At 44.3% G+C, this 19,524-nt stretch overlaps 1 protein-coding gene across 6 annotated transcripts; it reads left to right on the forward strand.

The window, feature by feature from the left end:
* Positions 1 to 63: 63 nt before the first annotated feature.
* LOC138633528 (protocadherin gamma-C5-like) lies at positions 64 to 19,271 on the forward strand. Of its 6 annotated transcripts, XM_069719804.1 has the most exons (6): positions 64 to 610; positions 1,260 to 2,668; positions 11,030 to 11,088; positions 12,066 to 12,119; positions 14,671 to 14,768; positions 16,496 to 19,271. In XM_069719804.1, the coding sequence occupies exons 1-6, from the start codon at positions 217 to 219 to the stop codon at positions 16,777 to 16,779; spliced, it is 2,298 nt and encodes a 765-aa protein (XP_069575905.1). In that variant the 5' UTR covers positions 64 to 216; the 3' UTR covers positions 16,780 to 19,271. The 6 variants fall into 6 exon arrangements, with proteins under 6 accessions (XP_069575905.1, XP_069575906.1, XP_069575907.1 ...); XM_069719805.1 differs by lacking the exon at positions 12,066 to 12,119 and having other exon boundaries at positions 66 to 610; XM_069719806.1 differs by lacking the exon at positions 64 to 610 and having other exon boundaries at positions 668 to 2,668.
* Positions 19,272 to 19,524: the final 253 nt, after the last annotated feature.

The following is a 19,524-nucleotide window of genomic DNA, read 5'->3' on the forward strand; positions in this document are numbered from 1 at the left end:
TTGCAGCCACAGTACCATAAACGTTAACAATGCAACGAGCTGGAGGACGATGGGATGCGCTCATATCTCGGAGCTGAGAACCAAATTTACTAATTTAAGCTTCAGATATGAACAAAAATACTTCATATATTTCCATGGGTATTGCTAATGCACCTTGGAAGTGGATATTAATTTTGATTTTGTCGATGGGAAATAACGTATTTTAACGGATAAGGGATGACAAAGAGAATGGGATACCGAGACTGGAGATGGCTGGCGCTTTGGTGGCATCATTTCTTTCTCTTGTGGAGTACAATAGACGGACAGACTCGTTACAGCATCCCAGAGGAGCTAAAGCAGGGCTCTGTGGTAGGAAATCTTGCTAAAGATTTGGGTTTGGGACTATCAGATATTTTTGACCGTAAGCTGCGTGTCGCCTCTGAGGCTGGTGAGCAGTATTTCAGTGTGGATGCGGGGAAGGGCGAGCTGGTGGTGAATGACAGAATAGACAGAGAGGCTTTATGTGGACAAAGCGCCAGCTGTGTGTTGCCTCTGCAAGTTGTCATTGAGAACCCGCTACAGTTACACCGGATAGAGGTGGAAATAAGAGATATCAATGACAATTCTCCAAGTTTTTCACAAAGGAATTATATTTAAAATAGCGGAGTTGGACAGCAGTGGGAACTCGTTTTCCTTTGGAGAGCGCAGAGGACCTCGACGTGGGGAGTAATTCAGTAAAATCGTACACACTTAGCAAAGATGACTGTTTTAGTTTAAAAATAAAAGAGATTGAAAATGGAAGAAAAGTGCCAGAGTTAGTGTTAGAGAAACCCCTTGATCGAGAAAAGAAGGCAGTTCATCAGCTGCTACTGACTGCATTAGACGGGGGAAACCCAGTCATGTCTGGTACCTCACAAATAACAATTACAGTGCTTGACGTTAATGACAATTTTCCAGTTTTCGATAAAAACACATATCGAGTTTCTCTCGGAGAGAATAGTCCAAAGATACTTTTGTAATCAAAATCACAGCAACTGATGCTGACGAAGGACCAAACGGAGAACTTGAATTCTCTTTTGGTTCACGTACACCAGATTCTGTGTTATCAGTATTTGAAATAAATTCGTTAAGTGGAGAAATATATTTGAAAGGAGACATAGATTATGAAAAAGCTGCGTCCTACAAAATCGAAATTACTGCAAAAGACAAAGGAGTTCCTGAAATGGAGGGTCACTGTCGTGTGCAGATAGATGTCATAGACGTTAATGATAATGCTCCAGAAATTGTTGTGACTTCAAAACCAAAGCCAGTGCGCGAGGACGCACCAAGTGGTACTGTAGTAGCTTTGCTTAGTGCTCGAGACCTTGACTCTGGTAATAACGGTAAAGTGACATTACAACTCCCCAAGGGTTCTCCTTTTAATCTGAAACCCTCTTTTTCTAATAATTACGCACTGGTTACAAGTGGTGCTTTAGACCGAGAGACTTTCTCAGAGTATAATATTGAGATAACAGCCACCGATTCAGGCTCTCCTCCTCTGTCCAGTAAGAAAACTATACCTGTCAGCATCACTGATGTGAATGACAACCCTCCTATATTCACTCAGCGAAGCTATAATGTGTATTTAAAAGAAAACGGGGTCCCGGGCTCTATACTGTACTCAGTATCAGCGTCTGACCTGGATTTTGGTGAAAACGCCAAAATCTCTTATTCTATCCTGGACTCTAAAGTGCAGGACGTTTCTGTGTCGTCTTATGTTTACATTAACTCGGATAACGGCAGCATCTACAGCATGCACTCGTTTGACTATGAGAAACTGAAGGTGTTTCAGATTCAGGTTCAGGCAAAGGACCAGGGCTCTCCGTCTCTCAGCAGCAACGCCACTGTCCATGTTTTTATCCTGGACCAGAACGACAATGCCCCCGCTGTTATTTACCCCTCCTCCGCCGCTATGGGCTCCCTCTCTCATCAGAGAATGCCCCGCTCCGCTAAAGCGGGTCACCTGGTTACTAAGGTGACGGCCGTGGACGCTGACTCGGGTCATAACGCCTGGATCTCCTACAAACTGGCGGAGGCCACAGACGCCTCTCTGTTCACCGTCAGTCTGTACACAGGGGAGGTGAGGACTAAACGCGCTGTGTCCGAGCAGGACGACTCCTCTCAGAGGCTGCTTATAGAGGTCAAGGACGACGGGGAACCGCTTCAGTCCGCCACCGTCACGGTGTCCATCCTGCTGGAGGACGGTCTCCATGAGCCCATCTTAGACCTCCGACAGAAAGTGGCCGAGCCCAGCAAGAAAACTGGGAGAATCACCCTTTATTTGATCCTCTCTCTGGCCGCGGTGTCCGTGCTTTCTCTGGTGACTTTTCTCATCTTAACGGTTAAATGCATGAGGAACAGCAGAAGCAGCGATAGTTGCTGCATGAGACGGAGCGACTGTGATGATTACAAGAACCCCAACAGAAACCTGCAGATTCAGCTCAACACTGATGGACCTATAAAATACGTGGAGGTCCTGGGAGGAGACATGTTGTCTCAGAGTCAGTCCTTCAGGTCCTGTATGTCTCCGATGTCAGAGTACAGTGATTTCACTCTGATAAAACCCAGCAGCACCACAGACTTTAAGGAGGTGATCAGTGTACTGGATGCGTCTTTACCTGACAGCACGTGGACCTTTGAGAGCCAGCAGGTGAGCACAAAATTTGTGAAAGTACTTTGAGTAGCCTCTATTGTAAAATAAGTCTGAGGAATACGACGACATTTTTTGCATTATTATAATGATCATAATTATTTTTACAGCCTACTTTAGCTGGACATCAATAATGTCAATCTGATGTTGCTTTTCATATAGATCCAGCTCGACATATTTTAGGAGTTATACAAAATACTCTATTTCGAATAATAATTTATGTTTGATATGGTTTTGTAACAAAAATCTCACTTATCTTGTAAAAGTCCTTAAAATAACATCTAACCCGTCTCCCACATAACCCCCCCCCCCAAAAAAACAAACAAACAAACAAACAAACAAACAAAAAACAACCATCTAGTATCTAAGGATATGTAAATATATTTCATTTATAATTTTAACTGCTGGACAAAAGTAGTACAATAGGCTACTTGACTGCAAAAGCCGTTCTCACTGGGCTAAATGTACTATTTGTGATGTCACACATCATACTCTTAGGCCCATCCCTTAAAAATCCCATTTTTTAATGAGCACAGAGAATCTTTGCACTTTGAGCAAATAATTGTGAAAACAGCCTGCAGGTCCTAAACTGTGCACATACATCACATATCGCAAAGTGAAGTTCGAACATTCAACTATTAAATCCAATTTGAGCAGAGGGGGAGTTTAATGTTAAAATAAAAAATATTCATCTTTTTTAATGCCTCTGTTTCATCAATAATTAAAATAAAACACTACATTCGTATCGTTTGCAACAAGAATACTTATTTGTTGGCCTTTTTCTCTGAACCATAAAAAAAATACTCTTAAATTCAGACTTCATGGATATTATTTTTTAAATTGTCCGTTGTATGAATTTCTATCGCTGGAATACACTTAGTAGCGTGACTTTTCAATGAATCCTCTTTTTAAAACTTTGATCTTCTTGGCCAAAAGGGAAAACCAGTTTGGCTACAACGCCCCCATGCGGATACAAATAACATTGCTTTGAATCACATCTGCTTGATCCGCCTCTGTTTTGACTATGATGAATACTTAATAAGAGCACGTGACTGATCTTTAAACGGTATTATGATAACATTGATTTTGCGTATATTTTTCCATGATTTATAAAGTGACATTTTTAACAGACCTAACATATTCAGTGTTGTGTTATTCCGCTTTCACTGCCCTCGTAAACTTTTAAAAGGCAAATTAAGGTTGTGCACGCCTGTCAGTGGAAGTGGAGTCACTGAAAAGTTTTCAGTGTGTGTGTGTGAGATGTGTGACAGCGCTGGTTCAGCCCTGTCTCCAATGAGAGGGAAGGCCTCCGTGGCCTCTCCCCGCCCATGAAGAGAGTGAGGCGGAGGAGACAGAGCAGAGTTTCAGCGGAGGAAGAAAATACTTTAAATTTTGTCCTCGATTTTTTTTTTTTTTCTGAAAAGACGGCCGTCATGATCACATCAAAACTTCCCGTCGCTCGGTTTTTAAAGTGGAAATGTTTACAATCGAGCATGGCAGCCTCGTTTTAAGACTATGGAGACGTTACGGTGAGAGAAGAAGTTCGAAACTTTCCCATTCCCCCGATCCTCGGAGCGCAGCACAATGGACTCCAGACAGAGGAAGCGCTCCAGAGGAGGGAGGCTGTGGAGGATTTACTTTTACCTAGCCTTCGTCTCCTCTGCCTCTGCTCAGCTCAGCTATTCCGTATCTGAGGAACTCAGCCCGGGCTCTGTCGTTGGGAATATCGCTAAAGATTTGAGTCTCACTGCTCAGCGGATTGTTCAAAGGAGGTTGCGGGTGGTCTCGGAATCAACAATACACTACTTCGAGGTAAAGCAGGCGACCGGCGATTTGGTTATAAATCAAAAAATCGACAGGGAACAAATGTGCGAATTGAGTTTAGCGTGTTCACTACACCTTCAAATACTTCTGGAGGATCCTTTAGAGATTCACCGCATCGTGGTGAACGTTCTGGATGTGAATGACAACGCACCGCAGTTTTCAACCAGCAACATTTCTCTGGAGATATCAGAGGCGGCCGCGCCGGGCACACGGTTCCGTTTGGAGAGCGCACATGACCCGGACGTGGGTACCAACTCTTTACGCACTTACCATCTCGCAGCCAATGACTTCTTTATTTTGAATGTGGAGACTAAAAGTGACGGCAGCAAGTTTCCAGAGCTGGCGGTGGATAAAGCTTTGGACAGGGAGACACAGGCCTCGTTTCGCCTGTTGCTCACTGCTGTAGATGGGGGACAGCCGGAAAAATCAGGCTCAACACTTCTGCTCATTAAAATTCTCGACGTAAATGACAATGCGCCCGTCTTTGACGAGCCGGTAAAGAAAATTATGCTGAAAGAAAATGTTGCACAGGGCACTTTAGTGACAAAATTAAACGCGACTGACGCGGATTCCGGCATAAACGGGGAAATCTCGTTCCTGTTTAGTAAATACACACAGGAGCACGTTCTCAAACTTTTCAGTGTGGATTCTAAAAGCGGAGAGATTCGTGTGAAGGGTGATGTGGATTATGAGAAAGCCACTGCATACCACATCACAGTGCAGGCCAGAGACGGTGGCTCTCCCGCTATGGAGGGCTCCTGTAACGTCATAGTAGACATCATCGATGTGAATGACAACGCACCGGAGGTGACACTGACGTCGCTGACCAGCCCCATCAAAGAGGACTCAGCACCAGAGACTGTGATAGCGCTCATAAGTGCACGGGACCTGGACTCTGGTGTCAATGGGGAGGTGACATTAAGTGTCCCACCAGGTTTGCCATTCAAACTTAATTCAGCTTTTGGAATGCATTACAGGCTCACCACTGCAGGCAAGCTGGACCGTGAGGCTGTCCCAGAGTACACAGTGGTCATCAAGGCCACGGATGCTGGTTCTCCTCCACTTTCATCACAAACCACCTTCGTGGTGAAGCTCTCTGATGTAAATGACAACGCCCCCACCTTTTCCCAGCCTTCATACTCTGTGGACATCCCAGAGAACAACGCTCCCAGTGCCCCCATTGCTTCAGTTTCCGCCACAGACCCAGATCTGAGTGACAATGCTCGCATCTCCTACTCCATCCTTCCCAGCATGGTGCAGGGCTCACCCATATCTTCTTACGTGTACATTAACCCAGAGAGCGGCCACATCTACAGCATGCGCTCTCTGGATCATGAACAGCTTAATGCTTTCCGTATTGAGGTGCAGGCCAGGGATGCTGGGGTGCCCCCACGGACAACCAATGTCACTGTGCATGTGTTTGTGGTGGATGTGAATGACAATGCCCCAGTGATTGTACACCCTTCCTACCCAAAAGACAAAAGATTACAGCTCACCGTGCCCCCATCTGCCGGCCCAGGGCACCTCATAAACAAACTGGTAGGGGTGGACGCAGACAGCGGGCACAATGCATGGTTGTTTTACTCAATCGTCCCTGGACCAAATGCTGGCATGTTCCGTATTGGGGCACACAGTGGGGAGCTCCGCACAGCCCGGAAATGGGCCGAGGAAGAAGGGGGCTCAACTTATGATATCATGATCATCATCCAGGATAATGGAGACCCACCAAAGTCCAGTTCTGTGAACATTACTGTAACTGTGGATGAGAAAGGCACGGCCAACGAGACTCCAGTAAACACTCGCCACACACCTTTCTACCACCGCACTGGGATGTCGGATATCACTTTGTATCTTATTATCTCTCTAGCCTGTGTATCAGCGGTGTCCTTTATCACATTTGTCATTCTCATGGTGCGCTGCCTGAGGCACCCTGGCCCGGGGCTGGGAGGCTCTGAGTGCTGCTGCTTCGGACGCCACAGGTCCAGCCGCTACCATCAGAGGCCCAGCAAGGACCTGCACCTGCAGCTCAACACTGATGGACCCATACGATATATGGAGGTTGTGGGGGGTTCCCAGGAGCCACATACACGCACCTATAGGCCCTGCTACTCTACTCTGTCAAGCCGAAGTGACTTTGTATTTATGAAGACACCCATGCTGAGCCACAACAACACACTCAACATGACGCTCAGCAGGAAGCACCTTATGAACTCAATCAGTGAGGTGAGGGCTTAATTGAGAGAGCAATCTTTGCACTCCAGACCAATATAGATGTTTCAGCATGGATATATGGGTTTTGGAAATGCATAAAAACATGTTTTTGTTTTGATATGGTCACGCTATATGGGTTAGTGACATTGTTTTGATGCGTTCACTCCTGACAGTAGACTTCCTCAGTCACGTAGGTCTGCAGCATGTTATCTGTAACACCGCTTGTTTTAGCTGGAGGATCCCTCCCTCTACACAGTGAAAGGCTCTTAGAGCTTTGTTGTTCTACTACACAGGTTTGGGCGCTGTGAAGAACAGCTTAATATTTAATCTCACCTGAGGCTATTAAAAATGTGGTTACTATCTTTGACTTGAAGCTACTTAAGGGACCGAGAATGCTTTTCTTTATGGATAAGAAAGCTGCAAATAAAAAGAAAGTGAGGTTAAAATAAAAGAAGATAGTTGAAGATAGCTGTCATAGCAAAGGAAGAGGAAAGGGGGAAACATAAGTGCTGCTAGCAGATGGAGAGGAGACAAAAAGATGAAAATAGGTCCTGCAGAGCTGGCTCAGTGGAATGGATGGGAGACAGAGGGGAACAGGATGACGGGGCGAGATGGGGGGTGAAGGACAGAATATGGTGAGAGGGGTGTAGGGAAAGAGCCAAAGAATAAAGCAGGAGCTGAAAAACAGGAATTCAAGGGGTCAGTAGCCTGACCCGTGACTTCCTGTTGTCCTCTGAACTTTTGGTGATTGGTTCCAGGACTCAGCCTCACATGAGGGAGGCTGTCCTTGGGGTGTGTGATCTGTGCAGCCAGTTCTTATTGTCATTTTTAGATCTTCCTTTCCATGTGTTCAGCGTGTGGTCTGAATGAAGGCTAACCAGATAGTGACCAAATGGACGGGACACAGACAAACTATTTACTGGTGTAATGTGAAGGAAGTACGCTGTCGGGGGTGGAAAACGGCTGACAGTGTTCTGGTGTCTAGAATGTGTTTAATACATTTGTATTTCCCATGTTCTTCATGAGTCTGTATCATATTGACTCTGCACTGAATTGGGTTGTCCCTGAGGTCAGCGGGGTGCCATCTGTCCCCTTGCTCTAGTGACACGTGTTCAATGAGGACAACAGAGAAAAAACATGGAGATTGAGGGATTGGATGGCTTTGTGCACGTGCGCCACAGTGAACGACGGCACAGGCTTTAATGGCTTCAGACACTGCAGCCATCACCGTGCGTGTTTACGTGCTTCCATGCATGAGATTGTGTGTACAAAGCATCGGGCGCGAGGAGCCCTCCAGTAGTGTGTAATTTTAGCAGGACCCCGGGGCCTTAGTGCCTTCCCACTGCCCCTCTTTGTATCCTCTATTCATTTGCAGTGTGCTGTTTTGGCACACTCTATTGAACCATCTGTTAACACAGAAAATTGCAGACGTTTGAGCCTCTTAAGTTTGATAAGTTGAATATTATCACTCGTCTCGTCCATCGTTTTATTGCATCACTTGTCCCAGGATCTGAATCTATGAGTCTCTATGTTTTTGAGTCTGTGGGAGGTTTTAAGGGTGAGCACGTTTCAGCCAAGTGTTATTTAAATAGAGTTTTTTTTTTTATTATGGATGATACATGTGACAAACTGCCTCAGTTTCATCGAAACGTTTTTTTGTCAGTTGAGTCATGGTGTTTGTTTAAGAGAAGATTAAACTCAAACACCATGCCTTGTGTTTGTCTGTTGTGTCAGTGCTAACCTTTTAGTGCAGTAACAGTGGAATAGGTTCAGCATTTTGGACGTTAAATATTCTGATTTCCACCTTCCTGTTTCTGAATCCAGTTCTCTCTAAAGATGATAACTGACTCATAGTGTGTTAGCTCATGAACTCAGCCAGGTTGTAGTTCACCTGGAGGTCATTTAAAGCCCTTTGATTCATGTAAGGGAAGCAGAGGCAGACTGACAGTGTTTAAGGCTGCCAGGTTAGTATGATGGTCTTTCTGTGGGAGTCAGACCCTCAGAGTTGTAATCCCTGGATCTCTGTATTGGCAGAGAGTGTCTGAGAGTAGTCTGTCCGACCTTCTCTCTCTCCTCCTCTTAAGCTCTCTCTCGAAAAAAGAAAGAAGCCGTGTGCATTTTGAATACCTTCATCTTCATTCTTTAGTGATCAACTCATTTCACATATCATGTTATAAAAACAATCACAGCAAAAGATGCTCAAATAAATGGAAATAAAATCAATTCGATTTTGACCCCCGCAAACCATTAAACCTGGCGTGGGATTTGTCTTCCCTGAAAACGGTTGTTGTCCTAACCCCCTTAACTTAAGTAACTTGTAAGATCGAGGTTCAGTTGACCATTTGAAAGTCCTTCAGTTTGAGTTTTTATCTGAGCAGTTTGCACCATGCTCCCCATAATGAAGCACACAGAATAACAGTGCATCAGGTGCTTTTCTAAAGCTAGCAACGGGGTGCAATATTGTAGCACAGAGTCTGTTAGCCTTCCCTCCACATGCCTGCAGTGGGATCTAACCTTGGAAATGACAAGTGTGTGTCTGTGAATGTGTGCGGTGAAAACGAGTCACACAGCTGGAATGCTGGGCCTCTCTGTGGATGTTTGCCTCCACTCGGTACTGATCTTTTTCTCTCCGTCAAACACACTTTCATGCCCACGCACACGCAGGCGTCTCGGAGTCAATTTTTAGACTTTAAACATTGAGCAAGCTCTGATCTAGAGGAGGGTGAGAGTTCAGATACCCACTGTGAGTATTTCATGTTGCAATAATACATACAATAACTTGTGAACTCTGGCATTGCAGTTTGTTATGAAGACATGACCACGCAGTCCTGACTTTATCTCAGAGCGATAATCACTCTGAGCTATGAGAATAACACTGAAATTGAATCCACTGACAGCTATTTTCACTTAATAAAACGTAGATTAAAGGGGTTGTTCAGTAATTATCTTGTATTATTGAGTAACAACTGATTCCTGATACAGCTTCATCAATTCTTCATCATTCACACTCCCTCTCACTCCTTTCATAGGTCCTCACAAACAGTCTCCTCTATCCCTCCCTACTTTATTTGCTGTTGATTTGCCTGTAATTCTTTCTTTCTTTCTTACCTGCTCTATCTGCGTAGGTACAAAACACTATACAGTTTGCTAATTCCTTGCCTGTTGTGCTTGTGCATTCAATAAGTTGCAATATTTCCGTGCATTCTAATAGATGCTCCACTCTTGATAGTCATTAGTTTATCTTATAACACTGTTCCTTTTGTGCAGGTACTTTTGGGCGATTCTCTCTCTCATTTTTCTCTCCTACTTTCTTGCCTCTTTCCATCACTCCCATGGGCAAGACAGCTCTTTTAATAATGCAGCACATCATCCTGCCGGCCTCTCTCTCTCCTGGGAGCTCTTGTGTCGATTAGGCAGCAGAATCTGGAGCCAAGCCAGAGGTCTATTCACCGCATCACTGCACAACAAGAGAGCCTGAGAGAGAGGGAAAGAGCTAGAGTGATGGAAAAGACACAGTGACATGGCCAGTGAGGTAGAGACAGACAAGAGTGTGGTGGGCTTGAAGACATTAATAGAGAGTAGCAGGATCATACATGAGAGAGGCTTTTATTACTGCTCTGCCTTCACTTTAGCTTTTTCTCCATGAAGTTTGGTATCACATTAACAAAGTTACTTCTTTTCCAAGGACTCTCTTGATGAGATTTTTGCAAGTACAAAGGGAATCCAATCAATCTCTCCCTCTACATTTCTATTTTTTTTCCCACTTATGATCTGTTAAATTCTGTCTTTTAGACAGATTTTTTTTTTTATGTGCATTTGTCATCCAGTGAGATAATTCATTTTATAAGGATGTTTTGGACGTCTGATTCATCTTCTGGCTGCATTGGTTTATTTTTCTGTTATCTAGCTGATTGCTCACTTAAGTGGACACGTAGTTCTCTTTTGATACTGTCTGTCTTTGTTCTTAGTTAGAGTCCCAGTTTCATAAGCAGAACCCCAGTGTGTGTGTGTTTATGCGTGTGCATGCGTGCCTTTCTCTGCAGCATTTTATGCCCCACAAAGCTTTTGGAGCAACATGGATGCCTTGAACACACAGATAGGTGGCCATCTGTAAACCTTAGTCGAGCCTCACTGGAAAAACTGAAAAGGTTTTTTGTTAAAACAGACAAACACACAAAGGAATACACACGCAGACAAACACTTTCACACACAGATGTGACATCTGCAAAGCAATATCCTGTGAACAATAACGTGTGCCTTAGAAACATCTCGCTGTTGTTGCCTTGAAACATGCATTTCATTTTGCATTTTCTGTTCTCTTCACAGCAAAAGCCGCCCAACAATGACTGGCGCTTTACACAGGGACAGAGACCTGGACCGAGCGGGTGAGTAAACAGACACACACACACACACACATTCAGTGGTAAAACATACAGCAATATGAGGAGCATGTCGTTGCTTATCATAAAGACAAAGAAAGAGGAAGAATGAGGAATAAAAGGAGCGGATGGTAGTGAGTGTCGTAACCATAACAACTCGCTGTCTGCAAGGTGCAGATTGTAAAGTACAAAGTCATAATGTAACATCTTACTGTCACTATGATTTACACTGTAGTGGTCAATATATTGAGGCATTTCATCACCTGATGCTGCTCAGTGAATTCAGATTCATGATTCTCACTCCTGAAGGAGCATCTCTGCCTGTTTCCAGGCTGTTTTATAAAATGGCTGCCGCAGCTTCCACTCCCCCTCCCCCTCCCCTGCTGTTCCTCTCCTCTCTGCGCTCCCCGAGCCTGCGCGCCATCACTCAGTACTACTGATGAGGGACGGTTTCCAGAGCTAGTGGGGGGATGGGAGAGTCTATTTATCCTTCTTGCTCTCTCTTTATTTTCTGCCATCGGAGAGCTCGTACTGAAAATTCATGTTCGATATCAGTAACTTACATGTTAAACGGCAATATATGAATTGTGTCTCTGTTTCAGTTGTGTGGTTTAGTGAGCATGTGTGTTGATGGTTGATTTGCCCATGTTGTGTGGGCTAAAATGGAGCGCGTGCAGCGAGAGTTGTCACAATAATGATTGCACAACACATTCTGTGAGTCAAGGCTTCACCCTGAAACACCCCAGCTGGGGGCGAAAAGCTCTGTCATCAGGAAAATGTTACAAACACAAGTTTAGAAGAGATTATCACGGGACACAATTCATCTTGGTGCTAAAGAAATAAGACGAACTAACTTCCAGTCTGTGGTGTAGTCAATGACAGACACATTTTCCACTGAAATTTTCCTTTCCTTAACACTAACCCCAACCTTAAGTCAAACCTACAACCGTGCTTTCAGACTGTATAACTTGTTGTGTTTTTAGTCCCCACATGCCATACGGTACACACATACGATGGACGCCGAAGAGTGGGACAAGGTACTAATTTAGACCCTAGACACTGTGTGATCGCTTTCTGTCCTCAGCAGCTGATCAGGGTTCGGTTTTGTCGAGTCACTGTTCAGTGGAAGAGGGACTTGATCAGCTGCTAAGGGTCGAGAGCAACTTTTAGGTAGTGCACCGCAGTTGAGTGCTGTGCTGTGTGTAGATGCACCTAACCCATAGCTTCTGTTAGTCTCCCTGAAAGTTTGATGGGGTTTGTTGATCGATGTGCATAGGCCACAATGCTTGCTGTGGTGTAGAAAGGATTGTGACACTTTTGAGTTCGTGTGCAGTGTTTTGTAGACTTGCTATGCCTTGTATGTGTGCTATACATATAATCATTAGAGTCTGAGAGCTCTTCTCTTCTCTCCTTCTGTGAGATCGGCTTACCGCCTTTGATGTATGTCTGTGATGGTTGTAGCTCAACACCACCACATGCGACATTTTCATGTGATTTATTAACTGCAGGACAATGCATTTGTCTCGTGATTGATTTCTTAAAAAAACCACACAAAAAATGCCTGTTGGAGGTTGAAAATGTCCCCAAATGAAGTAAACAGGAGTCCACATTAAAGTCTCGAGGTCAACATGCAGATGAGACAGATATCAGCAGGTAAACCATGTGAGCGGAGGAAAGGGCTCCAATTAAGTTGGAAGTGTCCTCGTAGTTTTCTGAAAAACAAGGAGAGCTGTCGTGAGAGATAAAACCCGTCATGTGAGATTGCAGGGGGGAAATGATAGCTCTGTCTGGACAATCATGGATGTCCCTCTGGACCACTGTGCCCACAGGAAAAGATAGTCTTGGCCACAGGAAACACTTAACACAACCAAAGGATGTGATGCTAATTTAGCATAAGTGAAGCGTTCCCTTTTATCATAAGTTTTGTGAAGAGGCACAAAATGGCTTCCTTTGCTTTACTGACCGTGCTCTTACTCAGCCTGTTTCTCATTGGTTGCCTGGCACAAATCGTGCATGCTTCTCTCCCTCGGTCTCTCTCTGGCACTGAACTGAAAACCACTTCAGAGTTTTGGCAACCTGCGCTCAAACACAGCCTAGTTTTTGTGTTAGAATTCTTTTTTCACTTTTTCTCTTGTTGTGCCCTTTACTTTCTCTTAATTCACTGGAGCAGACCAATTTGTTCAATATATATATATTTTTTAGGTGGTTTTAAGTAGAAAAGAGTGTTCCAGTTGTATCTAACCCACTATCTACTGTGCTAAGGTTTTAGGCATTAAAACAATTCAGAGAAACACACTGAAAACTTTATTTATCAATTAATTTTACGTTAAGGGAAGTAAACAGAAAACGGTTAAATCAAATCAATGTTGGTCCATGTTCAGAGGTCTGTGAGGATCATACTATATCAGTCTCAGGACTCTTTGAAGATAGTTAATAACTCGTATTGTGCAGAGTCAGTGATATGCTGCAGAATGAATATAGGAGGGATGGTAATGTTTCATGACTAAAAATCTAAATTTAGAAATGCAAACAGCTTAAATGGCTAAAACCTTTTACAGTCTTGCCTTCCTCATTCATTATTAAAACCTTGTTTTTGCTGGAAAGTCTTACTTTAGACCTCAGTTTCATCATGATTTAGCATGTCATCGACTGAGCTGCACACAGCACCAGAACCTTTCGCCCTTTGCCCTCCACTTACTGACCTGAGGTGGTTTATCAGCCAAAACAGTCACCATGCCACCATGCTTTCATTCGGGTTTTAAATGATTTTTGTGACTTGCATATTGAAATGATATTTGTTTTTTTCTGAAGCACTGAGCAATTTTGTAGCAAATTAAAAACCACCATCTAAAAACCCAGCACTTTGGGTTTATTAGCACTTTGGGAACAGGTGCAGAGCCAGGATTAAAACCATTGTGACCTAATTGTCAGTAGTGGAGATCGCGTTGGTGTGTCACCTGTATAGAAAGGGAAATAAGGAGGCGAGCATACGAGATCACAGGTCTGCTTTCTCCTTTGTTACCCCGACATGCAAATTGCAGACTTTAAATATAGCAGCCCCTGAACATGAAGCTCGCCCAGGTGGAAATGTTTAGTGCTCACTGAGCGCTCGCATGTGTGAGTATGCAGACAGCTATTTCCTTTAAAGGTGGGATCATTAAATATTTAATCAGATTTACTAGACGGCCCAGTGCTCACGGCTATACCGGCGAGTGTGTCAGTGTTGTGCGGTGGCTGTGTGAACACACTTACTGCTGTGACACATTTAAGAGTGTGCGTTTGTTTAAGACACACCCCGTTTTGTAAACTATACATCCTCTGTGTTATTCTTGCTGAATTCTCCTGAAGCTGTGTATATCGCTGTCAGCTGCTTTGCTTTAATGTCACACACCACCAACAGTCAAGCCAGTGAGCTCAACACACACACACACACACACACACACACACACACACACACACACACACACACACACACACACACACACACACACACACACACACACACACACACACACACACACACACACACAATGTAGAGGATAAACCACCAGTTATTTACAGTTTGCTCTTTCCTTGTTTTTGCTACAGGGCAACTGGAGGACCTGAGGTTGCCATGGGAACTGGCCCCTGGCCCCAGCCCCCTACTGAAGCTGAGCAGCTCCAGGCCCTGATGGCTGCAGCTAACGGTGAGTCCTATACCTCGTCATCTTATTTCCTTCCTGCCTAATCAATTCATCCTCTCTTTTCGCAACCAATTTATTTCTCTTTGCATATGTGCCACCAGGATGCGTGGGAAGTGGTGGTTTATTTAGCTCCTTGTTTGGTTGGAGGGCAACTGGCCAGACTCACTCATTGATAAAGTGCTCTCTGCCCATATTGACATTTCCATGTAGTGGATCTGTGCTAATAACAATCCAGAGGACACCTCAGATCATCAAACAGTAGACGTAACTACCAGCAGCTCTTCTCATACAGAACAGTTTACGTGTTGAACTTAATAACATGAGAAATACAGGTTTCCACTGTACACACCAGTCACATGCCCATTGTTTTATTATAAGCAGCACTGCATGAACACTTATGTAACATACAGCATTCGTGTTCTGCCCAAACTAAAGATTTCCATATTCCACAACACATATCCTCCTCCTCCTCCTGTCCTGTTCCTCTGCTCCTGTCCTGACACAGTGACTCATCTTCAGGCTGTCACTGTGGAGAGCTTTGTAATCACATGGAAAAATACACATAAAATTGGCCTTAAAATTAGGCTGAGCAAAACCCAATCCAGTGACAGGCTAAACCAAACTACAGAGAGATGATGGGGGGGACAAACTCGACAAGATTTAATTGCCAAACAGGCTCAAGTCATTGTTTCCAGTGTTATTTCAACAAGTCATATCTCCCTACACACACAAACACACACACACACACACACACACACACACACACACACACACACACACACACACACACACACACACACACACACACACACACACACACACGCACACACGAGACAGAGAGAGAAAAGTGCTGGGCATGATGGTAACACACTGCGGAGACAGAATGAGAGCCAACAGGGAGAAAAGAACAACATGTGCATGTGATAAATACTGAGGGTCATCTCTTCTCTTTAACATCAACATGTTGATAAGCACGATGCATAATCAAATCATTATGACTATCATTAGAGGAGAAAGTATTCAAAAATGCTGTCTTCTGTTATCACCTTGGCTCTTTGGAAGGCAGCGCAGTTAGCAGGACGATTGTGGTGTGTTTAAGAGGCTGAGAGGAACTACGGGATGGGGGAGGGAGCGTTCCTGTCTCTGGCTCTGCAATGCAGGGGCTGTGGGAGAATTATGAGCCGAGCTGCTACGTCATGCACACACAGGCACAGACCATGCCGGATAGAAAACCAGAACCACGGAGGAGTGTGTCAGAGAGACAATATCATCAATCCTGTTAAAGAAAAAATAACATCTGCACACAATCAACCGCTTTGCAACATCTTCTCTGCCTCTTTTGTTCATACTTGTATCCATTCATGGTCTCTGTTTTTAGCTTAGCTCATTACTACACTTCATGTTTTTCTATGAGGATGTTTGGATCTAATGTTCATGCTGAATTTCCTTTCAATCAAGCATCGTATCCCTAGAAGCTTGAATTAAAATTAGTTTGATCTCCTTCTATGACCTGTTTTCACGTCACCACTTCTGTGTAACACTGTCAAACTAAAACTTTCAAATACATGTCTAACAAGTTTCATCCCTCTCCTCTCCTCTCCTCTCCTCTCCTCTCCTCTCCTCTCCTCTCCTCTCCTCTCCTCTCCTCTCCTCTCCTCTCCTCTCCTCTCCTCTCCTCTCCTCTCCTCTCCTCATCCCTTATCCCCCCACTCTGTCTCTCTTCCCCCCAGAAGTGAGCGAGGCTACGGCCACCCTCGGGCCTGGCACCATGGGCCTCAGCACCCGCTACAGCCCCCAGTTCACCCTGCAGCACGTACCCGACTACCGCCAGAACGTCTACATCCCCGGCAGCACGGCCACCCTCACCTCCAACCCCCAGCAGCAGCAGGCTACGGCCCAGCAGGCCGCCCAGCAGGCCCTGCCCCCACCTCAGGCCTCGGCCCAGCCCGAGCCCCCCAAGGCCGCCCAGACCCCCGCCTCCAAGAAGAAGTCCACCAAGAAGGAGAAGAAGTAGATCTGGACGGAGAGAGAGGGGAAGGAATGGTGAACGCAGCCTGATCTGAAGAGAAATTCAACCCCCCACACCTCACCATTAGGTATCTCACTGCTTTGCTGTCACATGGTAGCCAGTCTAAACATTGACGGCAAATCTTTTGACCACACGGACGATGTTAATGGTTCTTTGAAAGTGTCCTGAAGGGCTCAAAGAATCTGAATGTGCTGAAGGCTGTTAGTGTTTCTAACCTGTGCTGTGCTAAAGGTCTAGTGTTGTTCACATAATCTTTGTCGGTAGATATTTTTGGCAGGGTATGGGGGGTTATCGTCTTATCCCCCCCCCCCCTTTTTTTTTTTTTTTTTCTTTTGGCAAAAAAAAACAAAATGAACTTGGACAGAGAGATTCAGTGTAAGGAACCTTGCTGGGATGACAAGGCTATACGCAGTGATGTATTCAGAAATGAAACGTTAATGTCTTTCATGTTGGATTTATTGTGCGCTTTCCCCGGACGTGGAAAGTCAGCTATTGTAAAGTACGCTAGTCACCATTCCTTAGATTTCTATATGGGGTCAGCCTTGCAGGGTTTTAAAGCATAGGTCCGGTGAATATAAGGCTGATGCTTGACAGGTATTACAAACTCTTCTGCATGCTCATTAAAGTTCAAACCACACGTACTAGTTTAGAGTTGCAAACTATGCATTGCAAAAGCAAAGAGGAGGACATCCTGAATCTATTATCCTCTCTCCAATCGCAAGTCAATATAATGCACATGTAGCATTTACTTGACACAAAATGAAAAATTACTTTTGTAATCATAGTTAAAAACAAAAATATAAGACTTTAATCTTCTGATATTTTTATGACCTGAGCATGCGCCCGGAGTACGGGCCGGCAGAGGGCGGGGCGGCGCGGCGCTGAGCCACGCAGGTGGTGCAGCAGCCGGGACGGGGCTCCTTGTATTACACCTCCAGCTGGGCGCCAACACACCATGGCTGCCCTGCGCCCCCCTCCCTGCCCTCTCCTCTTCACACCCAGCTCGTGTCCTTCCCTCACTCACTACCCCACGTCGAGAGCCAAACAAAGAGAAATGCACTGTTCGTGTTATGAAGATGAGATAAAGTAGGGGTAGTAATCGCTTCAGTCTTTAGGGAATACATGTAGATGTGGTAAACTTAAGTGCTTAGGAGTTTCTAGACACTTTGTAGGCCTCTAGGGCCTTGATGGAGTATTTGCCTTCACTACCCTGAAGTGCTGAAGAAACTTCTTGATGTGAAACAGTAACATTTTTTTTGTTTCCTTTGGGCGACACTGATTCGATAGCATAGAGGAACTGTATAAGATATGAAGTCTTTACTTTGCCATCCATCTGTCTGTCAGGCCCCCTGGCCAGATACAACTGCATGAACAGAAGGCAGCTTACAGGCTGGGTCAAGGGGAGTGGACGGGGTGCGGTGAGAGGTAAACAGACTGAGGTGGCACCATTGTATTGACCAGAGGGGTGGTAAACAACCTTGGCTCTACCCACTGAATGTACAGAGGAACCACTGTTGACCCGCCCACCCCATGAACTTTCTCTAATGCACTGACCCAGGAAGAGGTCAACAGAGCCAAGAACAGTCGTCCCTGTTGGTGAGCAGATAACCACTCACAAGCCCTTTGAAATCTCTCTCCTCCATTGAAATCAATGGGAAACCTTAACCTCTCTGCCACTCGCCTCTCCCCACCCGCTCCCTTGTCCTGTGAGGCTCTTCCCCACTGTAAATAAACACGAGTCCCGTCGATTGGTATGAGCCAGGTGTTTGTATAGTAGGGACCACGTCCAACATTTTCAAAAATAAAAGTCCCTCTCCACAAGGCGTGGCTTACTACTGGAATGTGTTGCATTTTGTTTTTCAAGAAAAATAAGAAAACCAGTTAAAAAAAAAAAAAAAATAAAAAAAAATTAACAATGAATAAAAATTTGAGATGTTCTTCAACAGTTTGTGTTGCAATGTAGTAACTAAGCACCATGGAAGCCAACTAACTCTTCAGTGTAAATAAATTAATTAAAGATAACTTTAGATAAGTAAACAAAGTGACACACGTAGACTAGTTAACTTGTGGTATGTGTTGCGCATATTTTTGTGTTTATTTTCTCTCTACTATCTTTTATCACCCTGTAAAGAAACAAAACAACAAAAAAAATATGGAAATGTTTCTATCCTTCTGTAACCTCTTAATGTTCTTTTGCGGTGAATTTTTTCTCGTGCATTTGTGAAAGAATGCCTCTCATTCTCTTTCTGTCCATATGAACAAATGATTATAAATATTATATATGTGTAAGTCCGTCCGCTGCTGAATTAATACTACTCTATCCTCCTGTATTATCTTTCTTATCAAATGCTTAGGCCCCCCCCACGCTTTACCCCTGTGTTACTCTCTTATTTTTATGCTAATATTTATATTGCTGTTTTATTTTCTCTTGAACACTGACATTTCAAATAAAAAGATTCTGAAATCATTTAAAAGTACTTACATGTGTGGTTTGTTTTAATGCTAATATGTGTCATTTCTCAGCTAGCTACAGCTTAACTTTGAGCTTCATTTACACTTTTAATCCTATTAATTAATTAAGACTCACTTGTGAAAATGCAGTGTGCTGTGCTTTAAAAATCCTTCTTGGGGCTTTTTGTCTGTGACTGCAGCACTCTCAGGTGTTTGTCTTTATGGCTGTGAGAGGGTTGAATGAGACAGAAAAAGACTAAATATGAGGAGACACAAAAT

The sequence above is a fragment of the Brachyistius frenatus genome, unplaced genomic scaffold (genome assembly GCF_029030835.1).
Source record: "Brachyistius frenatus isolate BFR_SWC_R1_liver_20210118 unplaced genomic scaffold, ASM2903083v1 Contig_225, whole genome shotgun sequence".
NCBI lineage: Eukaryota > Metazoa > Chordata > Actinopteri > Embiotocidae > Brachyistius > Brachyistius frenatus.